The sequence below is a fragment of the Ptychodera flava genome, chromosome 21, assembly GCF_041260155.1.
Source record: "Ptychodera flava strain L36383 chromosome 21, AS_Pfla_20210202, whole genome shotgun sequence".
NCBI classification, from domain to species: Eukaryota; Metazoa; Hemichordata; class Enteropneusta; family Ptychoderidae; genus Ptychodera; species Ptychodera flava.
This window is the reverse complement of record NC_091948.1, coordinates 29572543-29597409: the sequence shown is the minus strand read 5'-3', so window position 1 is coordinate 29597409 and position 24867 is coordinate 29572543. Positions and strand designations below refer to the sequence as shown.

The following is a 24867-nucleotide window of genomic DNA, read 5'->3' as shown; positions in this document are numbered from 1 at the left end:
GTGAATACGCATTTCAGAGGGGATCTGAAATTCTGTGCAAGGCAGAATTTCAGAGGGGATCTGAAATTCTGTGCAAGGCAGAAGGCTGCTGAAGTTAAAACAGAAGTCTTCTTTAATCAAATCTTGAGTTTTTTCCAATTATTTCTCAGCACCTTATTATCACTGCTCATGACCCTCCCTAAAATCCACACTATATACTTGTTTACAGTCGGTTAGGGTGCACTGTTGCTATGGTTGCGAGAATAACAATGGATTATTCAGAAAACCAAGTTGTAGAGACGTCACCCGACACATTGGAAATGGAAGGGAGGCACCTTAAATACATGCGGAATGTTCTGACACTTGTAGCACATGGACAACTGTCTGACTACTTCCCAATGGCAAATTTAAAGCATCTTCCAATGGCCAATGTAAGGGTCCCCCAATAATTATATCCAAATGAAAACACACATTGAAACACTCTTTGACGATGAAACATGAACACTTTAATTCCTATTTTCTGATATAGTTCTATGATCAATGGTTGTCAAATGATCCAAACCATACTCTGTATGACATTGCCAGAGAGTCATTTGAATATATATTAAGCTGAATCCATAGAAATAATCATAACAAAGTGACAATCAATAAGTGTACATTAAATATCATTATTATTTGGTAAATCGTACGATTGAAGCAATGAGTGTATAGCATTGGAACTGTCAGTCTTTGAAGAAGTCATCTTCAACTGTCAAGGAATTTCAATCCTCCAGCATTCATGGATTTCTCATCCTGTATTGTGTTGATTGGATAATTTTCCTCTTTCTCTCGCCATTCCTAAATTTTACTAAATTAATTGAGAAAAGTGCAAATGTGACTGGTAGTGATTGACAATGAAATGATATTATCATTCTAGAACTGATGAACACACCATAGATGTAAGATGATATCAAATGCCATAAGACAGATATCAGGTGTGAAATGCACAGATGAGTATTACTGGCAACACAAGTCAAAGTCTTTCTTTCATTTATTCTTTCCTAAAGTTCTCTGTTTTTCAGCGTGTTCCACAATTTTTTCTTCCACATGTAGGCCCTTCCTTCTCCTCACACTATCCATGTATTTCCTGGCCTGGTTGTCGGAATCAGCCTTCTCACCAAAGTGTAATAGTTCCTCTTCTGTAGATGGTACCCAGAATGGATCACTAGCTACAATCTATGAACAAAGCAAAAAATTCATGTAAAATCATAATGTGTTTTGAATGCAAAGGGGTGACATTGTACAATAAGGGATGGTACATTAAATGTTGGATGGGGTGGTCAGAATGCCAACACTGTATGATTTGTATAATAAGGGAGGAACCATTAGATTTTGAGTGGGGTGGCCAGAATGCAAGCACCTAAAAGGTTTTCACATCCGAGATTTGACAAAATTATTTCCGAGTTTGTATGGCTAGCATACATTTTTCTAGAATTACCAGTGTACATTCTTATATGGTAGACAGCCATGTTATTGATTTTGCAACAGTAGAATGACTGCAAAAAGATTTAAGTAATCTTGATCTGCAGTTTTGTCTGGATACACCAGTTCTTTCCAAGATCTAATGGTTGATTTTTATGGATGTGGGGACATAACTTTCCAATTCGACATACTCAATTTCAGAATTGGATTTACGACAGCCTCTCCTGTAATAATTATAGTTTTAAACCCTTTAAATTGGTTCAAATTTTGCGCAGATTATCTGCTAACATGACAGCTGTACCATGACAGAATGTCTTGTATCCAATAGTACTTTGTGGCATGTTGCACCACGTTTGAGGGCATGTTACCCGTTACATGTTTGAAATTCGACAATCCATTACTGTGATTGGAAAACTCAAAGTAACCACTTTATATCACTAATGATAAATGCAATGACTACACAGAAACGTACAGACCTCCCAGTGACTGAAGAATAGCTGTGGACTAGCCTGTCCACTTGTTCTTTTCCTGATCTCTTCAGCAAAGCCAAAACTTTCAGCGATTGGTAAGACAGCTTTCACCATAAACACTGCTGTTCCTTCCTTCATTTCTTCTTGTAAAATACGACCATTCCTTTTGCTTATCACAGCATACATTCGACCTGTCACACAACAGACAAACATTTCTCTATTTAAGTTTAAGTGTGCTTCTGAGGTGTGTTTGAGTGCAATTGCAAGTGATTCTAACATGCCAGACTTTTTTAGACAGTCGAACTTGTTGCTTCAACGAAGAGTGTTGATTATTCTTTCCACCACCATGCATTATACAACTCTATTACCATCTATGGTAAAGTTACAACTCTATTTCAAATCATATGGAACTGGTGAAAAATAGAAATTCAATGTATAGTAATAGATAAGACTGGGAGAAAAAGGAACAATTTTTCAATATGTATGAATGTAAAATTAACTTTAGTACAGAATGAATGATATTGACAATGAATGTTATCAGATTCTGAATTCTCTATAGGGATGATTATTCACTAAAAGAGCTTAGATAAAGTTCTGTCCATTGCTTATAAAATCTGACAGAGAATTAAGTTTATGTTTTTGACTACTTGCATCACACTTTAACATTTAAAACACACTAGACTAGCCCAGCTGTAGAGTTTCTGTAGAGATTCTACTTCCACACAAGCCAGTGCGCATGTAACATTTGTACCTGCAAATGCCACAGACTACATGTAGTCTATTGGACACAAATTTATTGTATTAAATGTTCATGAGATGCAATGTAAGGTCAGTAGATAACCTGCACTAGCAGTAAAGTAATTCTGATTGTAAGCATTATCATTTTCCATAGCAATGCAAAACACTATGCAATGCAGGTCAGCAAAGGTTAAATGTACTTTGGTCTGATTGTTTATTGTGTTCTACTTATTTGCATATCACCTCCCTGAAAATATCAGGGACATTTGTGAAGCTTACACCGAGCCTTGTTTTTGATTGTGTCCATAGCTGTGGGCCTGGCCAGACACAAACTTACCTAAAACATCAGCTGTAGCTTGAATGTCACATTTGTACATGGCAGCACAAAGTCTTTGTGGTTGTACTTGAAATGACACTTTGCATGCATCTTTCACCGTAGAAATCATCTGTCCTGAAAACGGTCCAAATCGTTCAACACCCTCTGCATTTCCTGAAGTTGCATTTGTGATTTCATTTTGTCCTGCCTGCGGGGTCTCCCTTGGAGTCTTGTCTTTGGCAGTCACTTTTGATACATTGATGTCCCATCCTTCCATAGCAAAGCACACACCCATCATAGGTTCATCACACATAGGACCTGATAATGTGGCCAACTGAAATCCACTGATGACACTGTTGTCAAATTCTCTCAAAGCGGACGCTGTCCTCTCCACACCTTCCTCAAGGAAGTCCCAGACAGAGGGTCTTTTATAGTCCGCAATTCTGTTTAAGAGGATATTTGGTCCACAATGCCTGGGTCCAAATGACCAGATCTCTCCCATTGTATTCTTCCATTTCTTTCCGGCTTCTTGAAAGGTCCTTTCCAATGTTTTCCGGAATTCCATAATTTTTTCCAACATTGCAGAACTAAGCCTGCCTTCATCCATCTTTCCCCTAGCCACTTTATCTAACACTTTGATCACTTCAGCGTTAATTTCCAACAGTTCTGTTACAGGTTCAGGCAGAGGAATGGCACGCATACATATACTACACTGTCTGTTTGCTGTCTGCATCTTCACCAATCCATCAGGCATTATCTCAGTATCTTCATCAAGTAACTCATCCAGGTTTCGATTTCTCTGTATCTGGTTTTCACAATCAATGACTTCATTTACCATGTCAATGGTTGGGGGCGGTATTATCGTCTCTCTAAATGGAATGATGGGTGCTGAAACACTGATTTCAATTTTAGCAAATCTATAGAAAAGAAATGGAAAACAAATGATGACAAGCTTATGGCAAAATCAATGTCATATATAATTTTGATAAAATCATGCTAAGAAGTTTGAATTGAGTCTACAAATAGGATATTTTCTGGTTATTGTAAGCCAAGCGATATTAATAGAATGTCTAAATATAGAAATAGTTTCATCATCTTGAATATAAATACTGTAATGTGTTAGACTATTTATATCATAGAGCCATACAATTCAAGATTATCACCATTACACATCCATGCTCATGAAACATCCATCACTACAAAGGTATTCATGCCAACAGATTAATCAAGTCTATTACCAGGTTTTGTTTCCTCAAAATATTGAAAGTTTTTTATTTACTTTATACACAATATATCAACAAGTGTGTGAATAGTCACTTACCTATCTCTAAGATCATCCAGACATCTTTGAAGATGCACTTCACCAGCCGCTACTATCACGTGTTCACCTGTTTCTTGAACCAGTGTCTCAACACAAGAATCAGCTTGATTCAGTAATTTCATACCCTTGACTAGAGATGGCATATCAGCTGTAGATATGATAGAAAGTTCAAATTCAAGTCATTTGAACAAACTTTATCCATTCATCGGAATATTCTCACTGCTTCTAGATAATAGGGCATGGATGTGTGGCTTGTAGAACAATACCTTTCTTCAACATTCACTGAAAAATATCACTAACAATGAGAATTGACAAATTGTTTCCACATTTTTACATTTTTGGATATCATCTGATAGAGTTTTGTGTTTTGGACGTACAGTCTGTTGAAAATACGGTGAAAAATGTCTCATACAGAATGTGAATCAAACACTGATTTTTAAATTTTCATTTCCTGAGTATAAATACTCTTTGAACACAGCAAAAAGGACACCTATCACCAGTGTATTGAGTTAAATTGAGACATCATTAACTCAGGAAAGTTTTTGGGGGGCAAGGAAATTTTACCCTGCATGTACAAATAAAAAGAATAGGATCGTATATCATACCTGCATGTGTTGGTTCAACTGCCACTCTAACAATAGCAGCCGCCTCAAATGCCATTTCAGTGAACGGTGGACACACAACTGTGTTGGAAGCAGTGGCCGATTTCAGCACATGATCTTCAAGACCCGAAATTCCAAAGACATTGCCGGCTGGGATTTCCTCCATACTTTCTAACTCTCTTCCCATCAATAAGTAAACCTCATCAATTGTAGTGTGTGCAATGTGTTTTGTGTTTTCCATCTTATCCAGAGTTTCAGTGCTGATAGCTTCTTCGCCCTGAAAAATCAAAGTTTGGACATACATCACTGTGCAAGGAAAGTAATGAACACTATGGTAATGCAAACTGTATACCTAGTTAGCTTTGTTATGGAACACTCAACAATAAATTCCTGCAAATCCATGGTCTTACTACAGTAAAGTATAAGTACTGCATACAATACAGTAGATGTTCAATCAGATTCAAACTCACAACATATGGCACCCAGTCAACTAGCAATGACATCAAAGTCAAAACCATTCAGCTAAATCCCCATCCTTTAAAAAACAATTTCACAACTACAGTTAATATTACAAATGTGGTGTAACTAGCATGACTGTCGCCTTCATTCCTTCTTTAATGGACTGATTCTGTTACTGTAAACAATTTGCTTGAACCAAAATTTGCTGATGTAAACCTTGCAATTTGACATCAGCAATAGGATCACATTTACATAGTAACCAATTGCCATCATACATCAAGACAAAACTGTAGATCATAGTATTTTATCTTAATGTTTGCAAAGTTGTAATCAGACATTATGAATTGAGCCACGCCTTGTACAATAATTTAAAGAGCCAGAAGTCGTAACTTTTCATGGTATTTTTACTATCTTTTTTAAATGTCAATGGCAAGTTCTTGTTCTTCTCCCCATAGCATGTTGAAACATGCACTAATTAACTTGCCAACACAGTGCCTATACATGTAAAAAGTGCACTGTCATTGTTCATATTTGAATTCTAGTTCGCAGAATTTACCTGTCAACAATACCAATACAAACATACATGCTGAGATGACAAGCTAAATGTATCTCAACATGTTTTCAGGAGTTGGAACAAGACTCTGTAACTTACATTACAAAACCAAAAAGTGGGAAAAATCATCAAAAATTAGTTACTAGCCCTTTCATTGAGTCTGACCACAGCTGGGACAAACCAAATTAATACCTTTCACAGCCTTTTCTTTACCTGAAGTATTGCCTTTGATGGATCATGTTTTGGACCAAGAATAAATATCTTCTGTCCTTTCTTCACACAACCACTGAATATCCTGGCAAATGCAATGAAAGTCTCTCCATTTTCATCTTTGACTTTTTCAGCAATTTCTTGAACTTCACCGCTCACTGCTGCTGCTGCTTGATCACCTGAATTCATGAATATTCAAAAGATATATTAACTTCTCATATTTCTTTCAGCAACTTTTCATGTTTCAGTTTTTTGCTGTATTCATTTATTACATTCTTGATGTTTTCACACTGAAATGAGTTTTAACACATAAATCAGGAACGTCCCTCTTCAAAAGTCTGTGTGGTTGTCAGACCTAGTCATAATTATTGATACTAGCTGCAAGAACAATCCTTTCATTTTCAAATCTGAAAATTTCATCTTCAAAGACTGCAGTGCACAGTACCTTTTGAAATACATGTATATGTTTTCTTGGCACTTTGAAGTAAATCTATACATCACAACAAAATGTATGAGGACACTATCACAGTGACATGAAGCATGAATTTTATAAGCAATTAATGTTTGTATATTTTGATAATTCATGTCTTTTGATGGCTGTTCTAGCTATAAGACAAGTTCAAGCACAGAGAATATGTTCTACAATAAAGCATTAATACAATTTCAAGCAGATTAATGGAGTTTACCGGACACAGTAGCACTGCTTTTTTCTTCACTTTTCTCATTGTTGGTATCCATGGAAGCATTAGCAAGTCTTTCTGCATGTTTTTGTCTTGCTAATTCTCTTTTCTGTTGAATTTCTTCATGTGTAAGAGGTCTACATGCCCGGCAATTTGAAACAAACAACACATAGGTGATATCAGTTGAATACATACAATAACACTACATCACGCAGAAGTGTGGAGGTAAAACAGTTTTGTAGTATTTCATGTGTTTCACACATTATTTCAAAAACTTCCCATTCACTACTTCAAGTTTCACACAGTACACCACATTTCTTTTACAGTGTATTACAAGACCATGATAGATTCTGTGACATTACCCAAACACAGTTTCATTCAATAAGCAGTACATGAATTATGTGATTACAGTACATATCAGTTTGACAACTTGGACATTGAAATATGTACAACAGTTTTACTGAACAGAAATTTATGGATCCCGTATATGACAGAGATTGATGTAACTGTATGCACAAAGCCAGTATGAAACTGATAATCATGTTTTCAGAAAGCGTTTGTATCCTCAGTTCAATTATGCAGTCCTTACCGTTGTCTGTTCTGAGGCAATGCTTTCTTGTCAACTTGGAACATCTTGGATATATAAATAATAGTAGGAGCTTCTGAGGATGCACTGCAAGCTTGAAAATCTGTGGCAAGAAGTTATCAATATCTTTTTCATTCGATGTTTCATAAAAATATTATAATTGAGATATAAAATTCATGTCAGAAAGTGTTTGAAAGATTTATCATTCATTTATTTCTGTTGTTGTTTCTGTGAACATGAATACACGTGTTTCCAATATAACAACTTACCGTATTGGAACTAATATTTCAGTGAAAACTGTATGATATAACAGCACCATTGTTTGAAATTTTTTATCATTCAAAGAAAAATTGTGATATTATTATGATTCAAATGATGTAAAATCTTAAGTAATGAAGGGGTAATATCATTGATAGGGAAACCAACATACAATCAAAGAAATGACAAGCGATTTGCCTGGCATGACCTTTAACCTGCATCCTGCCAAGTCAGTGAAATTTAGCTTTTACTTACTTGGTAGGATGACAGATCTGGGCATGGCACAAAAAGGGTTAAATTATTGATAAAAACTTAAGTTCATGTGTTTTCTTTACCTTTTTTCAATTCTTGTGTTTGTGGTGGCAGGGAGTCAAAGCTTCTTCCACCACTGCACATTAATTTCTCAACTCTCTCTTCATTGATATCAAATGGACTGGGAAGTTTGTCTACAACCATGGCTATGCTACAGTCAAGGAAATCAAGATGCCTCACACTGAGAATAATGAATATAGCAACATATGATGTGGCATTTATCAAGCAAATATGGATCAAAGGAGCATCAAAGTCCTGTAGACTTACCACATTCTAATCTCAAATGAATTTGAAATCACAACAAATATCAGAACCGCAGACTTCCAAAATGAAGCCCTTGTCAAATTAATAAAAATAAATTTTGGCGAGTATATGTTCAAATGTCAGACAATTTATGTAGCATGCATCTATTTCTGTCCTTATATTGGTTTGAGATCAAAGAGTGTGATCTCTGTTCCTATTCCTGTGGTGTCATCATTTGCAAATGATTCTTTTCTGTCAACTTGGCCTTTCAGTTACTTTGGTTCAATGCTGTTAAAGGAACGTTCTTTGTATTTCATGCACTGTTCACATACTCCAATGTTCGCTATGCTTCAAACAGATCCAATCATTGATGCTGAGTCTTAATAAGGATACACAGAATAGCTTTTGACAATGGTAACCATTGGTTACAGATAGCTTGAAGATGAATTCTGCCATCATTATGGCGTGCATCACGATTAGAAATCTTCAAATTCAGAGACTTGACAATTTTCTCTATTTTATCAGTATCCCTGTAATGAATGACATAGACAAGTAAGTTAAGCAAAGGGGTCAAAAATAAATGATACAAGCCAAAAATTGAATTTCTCCCTTTTTTCTAAAGGTTTACATATATCAGAGTGAACAGTTTATCATAATTATTCACATGGTAAAACTGCAAGGTAAAATTGTTTCAGCTGTTACAATACAGTATACCATTTCTAAGAATCTCTCTGAATTTCATACCAACAATGATAAATTTGTGTCTTTGTACACTAAATGCTGTCCTTTCATTCAGTATGGTTCACTAAAAGGAGCGGATACACAACTCTAGGCTGTACATATTCAATTTATTGAAATGCATAACTTGCTTGAACATTGGACACATCATCAGTAACAGACATGATTATGAAATGAGAATGTAGACAGACTAAAATCACAGTTTGACTTCACATTAATTGATTAATAAACAATGAAATTTTCAAAATATGGAATCCTTGTATTCTGTCACTAAAACTTCCATACTAACCTTCTTATTTGGACTGCTTCATACACTGACCACAGATTTTCCAAAACAAACTGTACAAACAGTGGTTTCTTTGCTTTGTTCTGAGGGTAAAAACAAAATAGTTCATCAAGTAATATATACCTGAAAATTAGTTACAGATGGATTCACTTTGTAATTTCCAGAGACCTTGACAAAATATGGTTTGAAGTATTTTATGAAAGACAGCCAGAAACACCTTTATCAAACAACTGAAATGCAGGAATTCTACAGTAACAAACATTAATGCCATTATTGCCCAAGAGCTACTGTAACTGCATGTACTTGTATGCCTCAAAACTTGACACAGTTCTGGATCTTTTGAACAACATCATCAATGTTTGAACGAAACTCCACAGATTTCGACCGATGTCTAACAAAGCTGGGAAATGGTAGATGGTTTTTGAGACCATGGACTTACTTGTGCACCTTTCATAATTCTCTTTGTTTTGGTGTTGAGATAGAAATCTCCCCACAGTGTCTTCCTCAGGATGTCTGCTTTGATGTTGAGTTTACTGGCGTACATATCAGCAAAGTGACTGATACTGGGGGATAAAAACAGACTTGAATGAACCAATGATGCACTGTAACACTATAGTTTATACATTCACTTAATTGTTTGTAATGTAACTGTTAGCTGAGATCATATATAAGTGTATGAGAAGTTAATTCACTGAGTATGATTCTAAGTTTTTTTCTGCCATGTGATCACTAATTTTTGTCACTTTGAAACATAACATTGAGAATTACATGGAGGAACAGAAAGATCACTCTCTACTGATTATAAAACTGGATAATTCAACAAACAGAGTTCTTACAGGTACACTTTATCATCTCATCAGGACTGCTTTGTTAAAATTGAAACATTACCTAAATCCCCATCCATCTATGGCACTAGCAAAGATAACATTGCCTTGATCTGGTGAAAAATACAAACTGGAATCGTCTGTTTCTTCTAGTCCAGCACTCCAATCATAAACTTGCTCTCCTGTTGTTTGTTGAGTTGTGTCATCATTACCATTGGATTTCTGATTCAAGGAAAAAGTACAAGCCAACAATGTCACACGATAAACCATTCTCTGAAGCATTACGTTTATGGAATGTTTATGGAACATATCTGGCTTCACAAATAAATATGTTGTTGTTTTTAGTTCAATTGCGGAGTATTTGCATAAAATCAAATGGCACCATGGTCTTGCTATTTTCAGATGAAACCTTGTTCTTTTGATTCATTTGCAATTCATGGTCATGTCTAAATCATTGTTGAAGCATATTCTTCGAGTAAAAATGCAAGACAGTCAAGCCAACAAGTACAAAACAATTATGCCTTGAAAACAAAATTTTGTTGCAGGATCTATTTGCATTGTGTGATGATAGCTGGACTGGACACTGCTATAAATGCTGGCAACAAAATATCACTCATACATAGATTTGCCTTGAATATACAGACTTCATAAAAAGTATATGTAAAAGTAGGTTGTTATACTGTCAATCTACAAATTCACAGGCATAACCATAATAGAGTCTGAGATATAATTATAAACAGTATTCAAAAGTCACATCAAAAATCAATTTTACTAAGCTAATTATTCTCCAAGTAGAGTGAACAGCTATTTTCCACCTATCAATGAAAGTTGTACATTGTGTGATTTCACTTGAGTTGATACTTACACTGGCAGATTTTTCCATGACATCCGATGCAAACAATGCACCAGTGACTGCATTGACTTGCTCTAATATCTGCTGTAGGTGTAAATGTGCTTCCATTGGACTGTACTTCAGTTCTGTTATAAGTCTGTCAATTTTGTTCAGAACCAGTACTGGTTTGATGTTTTCCAGCCAAGCCTGGCGCAGGACTACATGGGTCTGGAACAAAAATACAATAACACTGTGTGGTTTATTTGGTGACTAAAAACAATAAGTGAACTTGTCTGATTTACACAACCATACAAGTGTCAAGTCACAACATCATTAATGTTGACAATTCAGTAAGATAAAATCTTTCACGTCACATTTACAATGTATTTCTGTTAGCAAGCGGTCTGAATACTCTGGACACTTTTTAAGCAATTCTGATGAGTGATATGTATTAAGCTTGAGAGAAATATTTTGCAATATACAGAGCAAAGGTTGATATAAGAAGACATACAGATATGATCATTTTAATACTTTCCACACATCTCAATTTTATATGTCAGTCTCAATTATATACTTGTCAAGAGGTAACAAATTTCTCATCTTTTTTTTGATAAATTTTCTACCTTGCCTAATTTACATTTTGATCAAAAATTTAATCAGATCACTTCTCACCAGCTTACTAAATACTGTAAAGTTTTGAAGAATTGACGCTCTTAATCAGATGAATGAAACTTCTTTCAAGACCCCTGTTGAAGTCTGAATAATTTGCATGTATTAACCTTTTGAACTTGTAGAAACTCACCAATATATGACATTAGAAAGAATATTTACCTGTGGACATACTCCTTCAACAACATCAACTATGATAAGAGCACCATCACACAATCTTACAGCAGTTGATACTTCACTGGAGAAATCTACATGACCAGGAGAATCTATCAGATTTACAAGATAGTCTTTTTGGTCTGAAAAATGAGATTGTACATAAATTTAGTAAGTGGTGCTTCAAAAGGTCAACACTTCATTTACTATAATTCCTCCAATTTGATGTCAATCACCCATAGTTGTTCAAAAATATTATTACATGTCTTTTTACGAGTGTACCTTTTTAGAGGGAAAAAACAAAGATATCTGGCTTCACTAATCATTATGTTGCTAAAATTAATGTTCACTACATTGCCATGGATAGCCGATACATTTCTGCAGAAAAACAATGGATTTGAACTTCCAGAGAGAGCAAAAGACATTGAAACCATCCTGTAGTCACCAAGAAACTTTCAAATGTGAAGACAATCATGGTGATGGAATCTTTCATACAAATGTAGACTCCTATGTTCTAGTACTAGTACTGGGGATATTTGCTAATCAAAATTTTGTTCAACAGCTACGCAGGCCATGATTGCTAAAAAAACACGAAGTCACAATGACAGTATTTTAGCAATATCTACTTATAGTTTTGTGAAACTCAACAGGAAGATCACATTTGCTACTTCATTTCAATCCTTAGTGCTTATTACTTTTTACATACAATGTACACTGACCATAAAATTTATTCTATGAGTTCCATCTAACAGTACTATTTGTTGCTGCAGAATATACTAATCTTTCAAATTGTGAAATCTAGGGCATTGATAGACAGATTGCAGGACCAAAACATCATGGGAAACAGGGAAGTCACAACAACTCAGTCTATGTTCTTCATTGAATGCATGGCTGTATTGGAAGTAAGAGGAATTGTGAAATACACAGATGTGAGGCAATTTGACACAAGTATCTACGAAGGTCATCATTACCTTTGATAAAATGCAATGATATAGCACTTGATTTCATGGTAATGCCTCTTATCTGTTCATCCTCTCTGCTGTCCATATAACGCAGTTTTCCAGCCAGTCTTTGAGATATAATTCCATTACTTGCAATTAAACAATCGGCTATTGTTGTCTTCCCTGGAATGTAGAAGTTTTGATATTTCAAGACATATCACCAATATTGAGAGTAAATATAAACTTTACAAAATCCTCTTTTTGGTTATGATTTAAATACTGTGAAATAAATGAATATGGATGATATATACATGATAGTAGGTATCTCCTGACAACAACTAAAAACACCTAAAAATGATGTCACAGGTACTGAATTGAATAAATGCTATGGGTTGATTAAATTCCAACATGAATGCTACTTAAGTCATAATAATCGACGTCCTTTCATTCGTCAAGAATCAGTGACAAATATGATTTAGTAAACTGTGCAATTTGAGGGAAAGTTCAACGAGCCTGATCATAAAGATAGCATAAAAATTCATGAGAACAATTGTTAAAGTTTCCTGTGTGCAATAAGTTTATTACTTCAAACAACTTGACTATGAAACAATATTCAGATGAAAGAACTCACAACTCTGCAGGCTACTACCAGTAAACCTGTTTCATTGGTCTAGAAATTGGCAAATAGTTGACATATGCCTCGGACAAAATATGTTTTACCACTTATGCCTGAGACAAATCTCTATTTTAATACTACACTAACTTTATTGGATTTGAATCTTCAAACTGTAAACATTGTTATGCAAATATAAAATCTTGCATGAAAAATCTTGTCAAATTCTTTAAAGTTTACTTTTCCTTGTAAAAAGACCTAAAAGGCCAAAATATCCTTACTTGACTTCCTTATTTCAATCAACCATTGTCAGGGCTCCCGCTACCCGATCGCCAATTAGCCAAATGCGAAAGAAAGTTAAAAATGGCTACAAAAATTCCAGTTTGGCGAACATAGTGGCTAATGAATTTTTCCTGCCCAGGTGCCACGCACCTCAACAAAAAACTACAGCTAACAATAAAATGTTGTAAGATGTTGAAATAGTTTACCCTCCTTCCTACAAAGTTGCAATGTATTGAAACAGTTTACTCTCCTTTCTACAAAGTTACAAGTTCCCTGGTACGTGGAGCAGACATTGTTACTGTTCCGTCTGCAGTACATAGAGGGTTTGCTTTACTTCCGTGAGTCCCGTTCGTCCTTCAGTCTATCTAGAAGTTTTACCTACTTTGCTAGAATCAAAATTTGGCCTGCAACTACTCAGTTTGATAGTAAAAACCGTAATTTAAAAGGGAAATTTCACAAACGGAGCAATAATACGAAGGAAGAGGAGAAAAACTGAGGTTTTCTGAAAGGTCAAGTCTAGGTCATCTCATCATGTGATGTCACGGATGAAGAAGTGCACAATTATGGTTCAAAAGAGCCACCTAGGGTGGTCCAATAGGTAAAAGGTAATTTTGGTGTCTTCCAATTTAAATGGCATTCAGCTTGACTGTCAGTTTTAAATTAAATTTATTAAGAGTCATTGCAAAGGGATATTGTCGACAGTAATTGCAGTAAGCATATCCATTGTCAAATCATCACATTTGTGAATTGCAATTTTGCATGTAAACATTAAAGCAACAATTCATTAAAATTGTTAATTCGGTCTTTTTCAAACTGCTATAACTATACAAGAAATTATGTGATTCTGAATTATTTTAATATTTTTGTAGATACCACCAGTTTAATGATGTAGAAGTCAACATCACCAGACATTTCTTTATCATATCAAAATATCACATGAAAATATATCTGTGTTAAAATGTTATCATAATCATTAAAACAATGTATACTCTCAAACAGTGAGTAATTTAAATGAACATATATCATTGTGTTTTGTTTTACACGAGTAATGTTTTGCCAAACCCTTTGGTCTCAAGAAAATACTCATACTCAAAATGCTATTCAGCCTGCTTGATCACAACTATGACATACAAGTAACACCGGGGCAAAATTGTATCTACACTGCCAGTGTGCTACTAAATGCTTTCTCCTGCACCATTTTTTTATTCTTGTGGCTAAAAACATTTTGGTTATGGATGACTGCATAAATTTGGCTCATGAGAAGCTTGTAGCTTATGACAAGCTATCATACTGTGAACACTAAATGAATGCAGCAGAAATGTTCTGTACCTGTGTAATATACGCTTCACTTTGCTACAGCACCAGATTTTAGAATTCAATTGATACCTTATTTTATTTCTGGTGGTAAAAGTTTACCATCTGAAATGAAAAAGTATTTCTATCCTGGAAATGTCATAAAAACACAGATTATTCAATATAAACTGAATAAATATGTCTTTAATGAAAAAACTATCAGGAACATCATACAAAACATCTCGATTTGTAAAATTAGGAACTCCTGAATGCGAAGAAAGCTGTAATTGCCAAGCTTAATTGAGATCATAAAGTGGCTAAAAGTTGCTCAAAGTGGCTACAAGATTTTGATTTGGCTAATCAGTTGGCTAATCATTTTGGTGACTTAGGGGGAGCCTGCATTGTCATCATGAGTTACAATATTTTTATAATGATTTGCGCATATCAAAATGCTATTTTTTGAGTATAAAGATTTGGATGTGTACAAATGACTTATAAACCTGATTATTTTAAGTGATAGATTAAATCCAAGTGCATATTGTCTATGGCAGAAAGGGTACGAAAGATTCTTGTTGCTGAAATGATTTCTGACATCCGAGATAACTTATTGTTGTTTACTTCAACTTACCATGATCAACATGTGCTAGTATACATATATTTCTAATATTGGCCGGGTTGTGTTGCAGAGCTGCAAGCTTTTGTGATGTTGTCGTTCTCATCTTTACTTCCCACCACCAATCTCACAGCTAAATAGTATAGTATATCGGTCTGTAGGATAGGAAGGAAAGTCTTGTTGAATCTGCATATAATGCCTGATGAGATATCGGACAATTGTTCCAACTGTGGAAAAGAAAAATCTGCAAAGTGTGATTGGATGGTATACAAGTAATGAAAAATGATGTACCAACAGTCCCTCGATCATTATCACATGGAACTGTAGAGAGTGTGGTGCACAGAAGTCAAACTACATGCCCCTTTAGAGTTTGGTTGTTTTGACACCTTACTGTAGCTTAATCATGATCACATCATTTTGTCTGCTTTTCATGCAAATTCCATCACTGATGTCCCCTAAAAAACAAGTTAATAAATAAATAATAAAATGTAAAAAAAGAAAATAAACAAAATTAACCGTTTGAAAGAGGTCTAGTAATATGGTTGTGTATATGGGCACGGCCATGCACTGTGGACGTTAAAAACAAATAAGTGACCTGATGTCACTTCTTCACCTGGCTCTGATGAAGTCGTACACTACAGAGCTCTGAGGCCGGTCAATATATCAGCTGTCCACAGCTGTAGTGTTTTGCGTGTGGTGGAGTGATTAAAAGTCGTTAACGTCAAAATCAGCCCGTAAAAGGTAGGAATCCCGTCTGAAAACACCACAGCTATGGACCCACAGCTAATAACATGGATGAAATATGCTGACATGATGAACTGTATTACGTTGGTAATACAGACTCCGCTCGTTTACATAGATTAAACGACAGTCGCACGACATGGACGTCCCATGGACGTGATTCTTGCTGCAGTTTGCAGGTCCACAACTTTCCCCGATGATGTTCTGTGATGGACAAAGGTGGACACACCTTTTCTCACCACACAAACTCGTCGGGAAAGGCTGGCCGGCTACGGATTATAATATATAAATAGATTTGACCATGGTCCATGGACGTAAAAAAGTCAATGATTTGACCATGGTCTTAGAGTTTGGATGAACGCTTGTAAGTGATCGTTGAAAATCGTATACTTCTAACCTGATATTACGATCACGTCATGGGTGCATATGTCTGAAAATGTAGTCACACACGTCTGCAATACTACACATGTCATCGAGTTTCTGAACCTTGCGCAACTTCCTGGTTTTCCGATCGTGATCTCATGTGATCTCAACTTATCTCGCACCCATAGTGAATTTCTATTTTACATCGTTAGATGGCGTGAGTAGCCTCGATGATGTCAATGGATTATGATGTCAATCATTCAGGGAAAACCAATGAAATTGGCTACGCAGAGTACATGTTCCGCCCAAAGGAAAATTAATATTCAGTAGTTTCTTTCAGGCCGCAGCGGGTTGACGTGGCAACAACAACAGCCAAACAAACTAACGCGACACCCTAACCACCATAACACCCATCAACACAGATCGAAAATCCTTCAACTGTTGCTGGGACATCGAGCCGAAATCTAGGCGTCCAAATCTCTCGACCGTCTGCTTCCAGAGGCCTGAATTACAATCTTGGGGCTTCAACAATGACTAAGAGGTGCATTTGTGAAATCTGTACCTGTGGGTAAGTGAAAATTTCAAGGTATTTTTAATCGAAAGAGAACACTTGTGCCCAGACATCAGATGCTTGTGTGTCGTGAGCTTTGGACCCACAGTGACTCGGATTGCAGATTGCTGCCAGGGTTATGTATTCAGTTACCGATCACTTAGACCACCCCGCTAAAATATTTATGAAAATGTTGAAAAATAATTGTAATTAGAATTGAGGATTATATCTGTACCTAAGAAACCACGGATATATGATGGCACAATTATGATTTTAACTTGTCAAATCAAAGATGCAGGACACACATAAATAAGTCAGTAGAGGTGGCTTGAGGACATAGCGGTCTGTGTATTAGTAACAAGAGGACTCGAACAATTTGAGGTCAGATGGTAGCAACTTCCAAGACGAAGAAGGCATTTACTGACGTTTTCCCTCCTTGTATTGTTTCCTTGTGTTTTGCTATGTAAAAAATGACGGCTATATAACGTTTCGTTTGAGAATCCAATTGGTTTGTGTATGCTTGGTGGATTTTAAACAAGGGCCTAGTGTGAATGTTTTAACAGTTGCCGGTAAACAATTTGTCGCATAACAAAACACAACGAGAAACATAATTGCAAAGAATGTAGAAGCAAATAACACACATTTCAACCTCAAAAAATGTGCGTGCAATGTTTGATCATTTTTTGTTTGTGAGACTCTCATTGTCAAGGAGTTAGGATAAGTGATTATCTGTAGATAACATGTTGGTGACAAAGTTTAACATAATCGTGAACAAAGCAAGGACCCTAGACAACGCAGACAAGACGTCTTATCTTTGACATGGTTATTCATTTGACATCAAAGTCCTCCACAACACAGTCCCTGTCACCCACTGTGCACAGAAATCAGGGAATTCAATTTGCTTTCTTAACTTACTGGGTTAAAGGTCGACACTAAATATGTTCATGATATCCTTTTAGTTCTTAGGGGCGAAGTTATCTTTTTCAGTGCAACACAACTTTACCAAAGCATCATAAAAAATAATATTCACTGATTGACAGTTAATGTATACAGCAACCATTTGAGTATAAACAATACCTCCATGCAGCAACCAAACACTTTCTGGGTGACATGCTATCCAGCATCATGTTTAATGTGTTACAGTGTTTTTGAAATTACATGTATTGTGAAATTATCTCCACAGTCACCCATTGTTGAGTCTCTCAGATAACAATGATTTCACAGATACATTGGATAATGTGTCTCATGAAAGGCAGAAATTGTCCAAAATTACTTAGATGCTTACCGGTACTTTGCAAAATAAGTTCACGAATAAATGTTCACCCACAAGGATCTTGAACTTTCAAAAGTGAGAATAGTGGCATACCATACTTATTATTGTAACAATACTGGAAGTAGTGTTGATTAACTTTAACATCGCAACAAAAATTTTGGGTTTTGAAAAAAAAAGCTTTGAGGGAAAAAACAAAGGAACCATGTCAAGTTATGGTCCTTGTCAACCGAGTGTAGGCTTGTTGCTGTCGTATCCAGGAAGCACATGCATGTGTAGCATACATTTAATTGACTGATGATGTGTAATCTGGACTGAGCCATATGTTGGCAACTAACTTGATTTGTGTGGTCAGGAAAATGCTTATTAGTTTTGTGAAGTTTCCCAGTTACTTCAAATTCATTGTCACTGTACTTCAGTAGTTAAACTGTAAGGGAGAAAATATCCCAGAAACAGTATACCTTTATAAAGCAAAACTGAGATAACTCTAAGATTCCACTATTTGATAATCTGATGACATTCAAATGGCCATACAAATGTTTTAGCTCACAAAAATTTATAGTGTACTGTTTGAGCCTAGGAAAAAATACTTCAAACTCAACAAACTTTTGTTGTCAAGTAACTAATCTGAATTACCCTAGTTACACTGTAGTAAAAGTTAAATGCCATTACTGCAGCAGCTAATTAGTATACCGGTAAACCAACAATGAACCTTTTGGGGTTTCTTTCATTTCCACATTTATTGACCTTTGTAAAATCATCAAACCCACAAACTCTTCTCCGATCAATAAAAATAGTGTTCATGTGATTAAATGCAATGATCATTATACTATTCATATTGTGAACTACAGTCAACGTGATATAGCCACTGAGCACTCAAAGTAGAGCTGTGAATAAGATGATGGTGCACAGTTGGTAAATTTATAGATTAATCTATACCCATAACTTGCTATGAATGTTGTCCACATTATCTGTTAATGGTTTTAATTGTTCAGTACCTGTTTCAGAAAGTTTATTTGAGGGCTTCTTCAGGGTCCTCAGAAGATAATAATAGAGTTCTGTTTCTAATGCGTGAAAATGTCTTACAAATAATGCACATGTCGCACAGTAGGGCTAAAATTCTCTAATCAATCATTCTTGCCTTTGTATTCTAGGCGTCATCGATGTCCCCACAGGCCACAGGGTACAATACAGAAGGGATTTGGTCCCTGTCATCTGTCGGAATATGCTAACAAATACAAAGGGTATCCTGGTGCTGCCAGGAGGGATAACTTTAAACCAAAAGAAGAAATGATAAAAGGAGCCGGACCTATGGATGGAACCACAACACACAAGTAATTATTGAATTTCCTGAATTTCTTTTAACACTCATTTTTACCTTATACACAGTGAATATTACATTATTAACTGTGAGATTATCAGATATGTTTACACAAATGGAATGATTATGTCAATGTAATTCTGATGAAACTTACAGAAAATATACTCTCTGATTCAAACCTAAGGTAATCATATGTTCAGGAAGTAAAATATCATATCTGTTTTCGAAGGTCAGGCATTCCTTGAAAGTATTTGTCATTGTAAGTGTCCTTTTTGTACTGGTAGACAATCCCTATTTAAAGTTCAAGGACATCTACATGTTAGTTTTTGGTAATTTTTGGAAAGCATGCCCACATCACTACAACATGTCAGTGAGGTTGCCATGTTACTAATTCAATCCTAATGTCACAGCACTTGACAATTGTACTACCTTGGATTTCGATAAATTCAGCTTAACTTTTGGCACCTGGAGATTTCAAAAAGCCAGTCAAAAATGACAGCCGAGTTATTTTATGTATTGCAAGGTTAGCATGTTGGCTACGCCATAGTTATGCAGAAAGAAGTCTGCTCCACTTGAGAGATTTCTTTTGTCTGCTTGTGCATGTGTGTTTATATTGCAGACCGTGACGTGTTGACTAAAAAATTGAACAAAGAGTACTTTGAGGGTGGGGTGAAGAGTTTCAATGAAATAAGTCCAGTCATGGGTCTCACAAAACACGTACAAGAATTCAGAGAGTCACCTCAGCAAGTGTTCATAAATGTGACACTCAAGATTCATTCACTGCTAATTTGCTATTGACAGATCTACATTGACATTTTACGGTGTACACACCATGTTGCCATGGGAGACTGTTTTTATGTGATCAACATTAATTCACATGTGTTTAATCCAAACACACTATTTCCATAACAGTAATTTGTTTATTTGTGTTATTCTTCCAATGATACTTCATACCGTGGGCTGAAATAATTAAACCTTTCTTCCTCATCACAAGAATTTTTGCAATGAGGCCATTTGAAGAAAATTCTTTGTTTGCCATCCTTGGATTTTTGAAAATCCTACCAGCCAGCCAAGGAAAAAAACAAACACAGACAAAAAACACAGGTGTATTAACATAAGCTCAATTCTTATTTGGTTTCCTTTGGAAAAATAATATTTTTATTTGTAATGGTGTTAACATTGTATTTGTTTTTTGTAATTTTCTGTGAAAACCTACCAGCACACAGATGGCAAACGAAGAATTTTATTTAAAATGCATGAAGCTATCATTCTATTATGAATTTTCTACCCACTCTTTTAAAGGGGGAGGTCATCCTGTTTGTGGCTGTTAGACTTTCTTGTTGATAAATTTGGCTCTTCCAAGAAATATTCAATAAATGTTGAGCAAATGGAAAGAAAAATCAGCATTTTGCTGCCTACCAATTTTGTAGCTTTCAAATCACTGCAAGACTTTGCCAAATAAACTTAGCTTGCATCCCGTTATTTATATGAAGCTGCTATGGTCATGGTTACCAGTTTCAATACAGCCACCATTTTAAAATTTAGGATATGTACAAGGGATTTTGGGATACATTGTGCATAGCAACAAACTCATTATGTATGGTCCCATATGAACAGCCTCACAGCAGGTGACCCCCTCCCTTTAAAATTTAATATCTTTGACACTATATCTTGTAAATGCTTAGTAATGAGTGCACGGTTTCAGCAGTTTATTAAAATATATTTAGACACCAATCAAACTCAGTGAAATCTGTAGACTCAGTAGAAGTTTTCAGTGCTGTAATTTTTCCTACCAAAATTTAAGTGAAACATTTTACCACTTTTTGTGAATTTTTCTGTAAGTTTTTGATAATTTTGGACCAAATGGATATCACATTTCATTGGCTACAGTTTTTTAACAAAATTTTGGAAAAATCTGAGAAAACAAGGGGGCTATATTTTATAAAGGCAACAAAAATTGACTTTGGCGCTCAAGGGGTTAAGAAGTGTATCGACTGAAGGTAATTCATTATTAGCCAGATATTATGCAGCTTGAAATATTTTCAGTCATATTTCCACTCACTAGCGTATTTGTTTAACTTTACAGGAAAGATTTTATACCACATCCATTTGAACGTCCCTATGTCCACCAAGGTGAAGAGTATCAGCCATTACCTGGTGATATGGATATGTTAACATCATACACAAGGGACTATCCAGGGAAAAGAGCTATTCCAGCAAAAAGCGCTAAAAATCTACAAACAAGGAAAGTGCCCCTTGATAAATTTGAAGCAGATCCCACTTACAAAAGTGAGTACACATTTTTCTTACTTTACAATTTGAGGCATTTCTTAAATTCAGAGATATCCAGAATTTCAATTCATGAGAAAATTCATTTCCATCATGCTGTGATAAATGAAATAAGGCTACATTATTATGATTATGGCAATCAAGGACAATGTTTTTGACAAAGTATTGTTGCTTCAGAACTTGATTTCACAAAATTTCACTATTCTTCACTATATCGTCATGTACCTTTTCCTTTCTGTAGAAAAAAACATATAAAGTTAATGAGTAACCACTGAAACTTGATGCTTTCTTTGATAAGTTTAAAAAATTTATTTCCGAAAAATTAGATCTTGTTACATATAAAAACGAGTGCCAAGGTGAAAGCATTACTCGTGTTTCATTTAAAGTTACCAAGTACTTTGTTTTATAATACACAGAAACTTTCCTGGTATTTACTTAACGTTGTACATGCAGCTATACATGCACCTACATGTATCCTATCATATCAACTGTATGGGACTTTGTTTTCAAATTGTACTTTTCTCTTCTTCAGCTGACTACCGAAAGTGGGATATTCCTGCAAGAGACCTTGCAAAGGGCCACCATGTGTATCGTCCTCCATCAGCTCCGTTTGAAGGTCAAACAACTTTCCAAAGAGATTTCCAACCGAAAAGAGTACCTCTGACACAGAGCATGAGACCAAATGAAACGGCAGCACAATCAGATACCCCATTTGATGACAGAACATCACATCGTCTTGCCTACGTAGCTCATCCACACCAACCCCGATTTGTCCGAACGCCGGAAAACTACAAGCAGAATCCAAACCGCTTTGATGGACTCACAACACACAAACGTGACTTTATTGAGAAACAGGCTCCAAAACCAGAGAGCTTCAAACCATCCCAAGCTCCCTTGCATTCAGACCATCCATTTGATGATGGCACTACTTTCAGGAGGGACTACAAAGCATGGGAGGTGCGCCCTCCTCAGGTTCATGTTCCAGATGAATGGGTGAAACCAAAAGGTGATATAGATACGTTGACAACATTTAGGAGAGACTACCCAGCTCATCACATACAACCATCAAAAGCTGCTAGACCACCATCTCGCAGCAAGTTCGAAAGTGGCCCCTTTGATGATCGCACAAACTACAAGACCGATTTCCGTCCTTGGGATTCACGACCAGACATGCGTGGCGATCCTTCTAGGAAACCATATGAGAGACCGTCGGTACCCTTTGAGGGTCTGTCCAACTACCAGATGCACTATGTGCCGAAAGCAGCCCCACCACCAAGAAGCTTTGCCCCCGATAGAGGTGCACAAACTAGCGACACGCCATTCGACGACCGCACTATGTACAAGAGTGAGTACATTCCTAAGGAAGCTGACCTGTGTCCAGCCATTGATCTAAACAGGAGTGGATTTAGATTCAAGGAGATAGATGCCAGGGGTCATGAAGTATGGGGCAAAAATGGATATGCTCAAAGGGCTGTTGTTTCACCTCAAATCTCCATGGAAACAGCTCAATTAGCATAATGAATTGAAATCAATCGAAACACATATTTCAATTGCAGACAAATCTAAATGGGAAAAAATCAAATCCTATTGTTTATTTTGTTCAGTTTTGAAATCTAAAATTGTCCCAGTGAAGAAAGAAATTTTATTTCCCACAAGTCATTTAGACTGTCGTCAACTGTCAATATTGACACATAAGGATTGATAGAACATGGCTGAAACACAGGGAAAAGAAGATTCTGTAAAAAAAAGTCTTGTAATTGTGTAATAAATTGCAGCTAGTGCCCACAAAAGTTTGTGTTAAGCCCTAGATTTAATGGAAAGTAAAGAAAGAATTGCTGAATTCATGAAGATATTGAAGATCCTTCTCTTTTGAGATGGCATTTCTCATGTGCCATGTTTAGGATTCAAAGGTAGCGTGTTTGGCATTGCATTACTTAATTATATTTTCTAAAGTGGACATTGCCAATATTGTAAAATATACTTTCTTTTTTTAATCAACCAAGGATCTTTCTGTATATAATATTGTTATAGTACTGTTTCTGTGTAGATTAATTGAAATGTATTTTTTTGAAAGTAAAAAACATAGACGGTTTTGTCTCATGTTATGTGTCTCACTACCTACCGTGTACTTTCTTGGTGGTCTTCAAGACAGTCTAGAATTTTGAAACTTTTTTATCATGTTATATGTCGACCAAAATGTCATATTTTTGAATTACATTTTGAATCTATTTGTCTGTATCATAAGCATACCTGTATAGTCGTCAAAATGAATGTTTATAAAAATATAGTTACGCAACTCCAAGAAGATAATTTATACTGCATAGATTTAGTTCTTCAATGTCAACAGCATAAAAATGAAATAAACATTATAATCAACTCTATTGAATGTGTCTTGGTTTCTTTCAACTTTTTGGAAGAGCTTGGTTCTGCAATACTTATATTTCCATGGACCCTGAAATTGTGTAATGATAAGGGGTAACAACGGCAAATTGACAAAGCGAAAGTGATTAAACTATTTGTTTTGCGTCCTTGTGTGCATAGATTTTTGGAAGTTTTGATGTAAAAACCACACAGTGTATTTGAAGAGGACTTCAATAACTGCATAGCTTTCCTGCCTCAAAATGTTTGTTTAGAAATTTGTAAAATGTACTTAAATGCCCATATACTTGCAGAAATTTGTATTGAAATTTAGGGGGTGAAAAAAGTTTTTACTTTGATTCTTGAATGAGTACTCACATTACACTGAAACAGTCAAGTTGGTTTTCGAACAATTTTCCCCAGCCTTCAAAATTTTTGAATGAATGCATAAACAAAGAATTTGATCACTCTGGCTTAAGGTAGATCGCGCCTCGGGGACAGAAATTCAGACTCTCAAACTTTTACAAATCGTTTCTGATAAAC

At 35.7% G+C, this 24867-nt stretch overlaps 2 protein-coding genes across 2 annotated transcripts; one reads left to right on the top strand and one right to left on the bottom strand.

Moving 5' to 3' along the window:
* Positions 1 to 462: 462 nt before the first annotated feature.
* Positions 463 to 16711, bottom strand: LOC139121971 (elongation factor-like GTPase 1). Its single transcript, XM_070687308.1, has 18 exons — positions 16571 to 16711; positions 15448 to 15587; positions 12662 to 12814; positions 11700 to 11833; positions 10902 to 11096; positions 10101 to 10258; positions 9652 to 9775; positions 9216 to 9295; positions 8582 to 8718; positions 7969 to 8091; positions 7379 to 7478; positions 6796 to 6926; positions 6113 to 6288; positions 4891 to 5164; positions 4286 to 4433; positions 2986 to 3881; positions 1917 to 2101; positions 463 to 1194 (listed from the first exon to the last, which is right to left on the bottom strand). Exons 2-18 carry the CDS (start codon positions 15536 to 15538, stop codon positions 1006 to 1008), a joined length of 3294 nt encoding a protein of 1097 aa, XP_070543409.1. The 5' UTR covers positions 15539 to 15587; positions 16571 to 16711; the 3' UTR covers positions 463 to 1005.
* A 163-nt stretch (positions 16712 to 16874) lies between these two features.
* Positions 16875 to 24347, top strand: LOC139121972 (stabilizer of axonemal microtubules 2-like). Its single transcript, XM_070687309.1, has 4 exons — positions 16875 to 17104; positions 19511 to 19690; positions 21764 to 21966; positions 22499 to 24347. The coding sequence occupies exons 1-4, from the start codon at positions 17067 to 17069 to the stop codon at positions 23482 to 23484; spliced, it is 1407 nt and encodes a 468-aa protein (XP_070543410.1). The 5' UTR covers positions 16875 to 17066; the 3' UTR covers positions 23485 to 24347.
* The last annotated feature ends 520 nt before the right edge of the window (positions 24348 to 24867 follow it).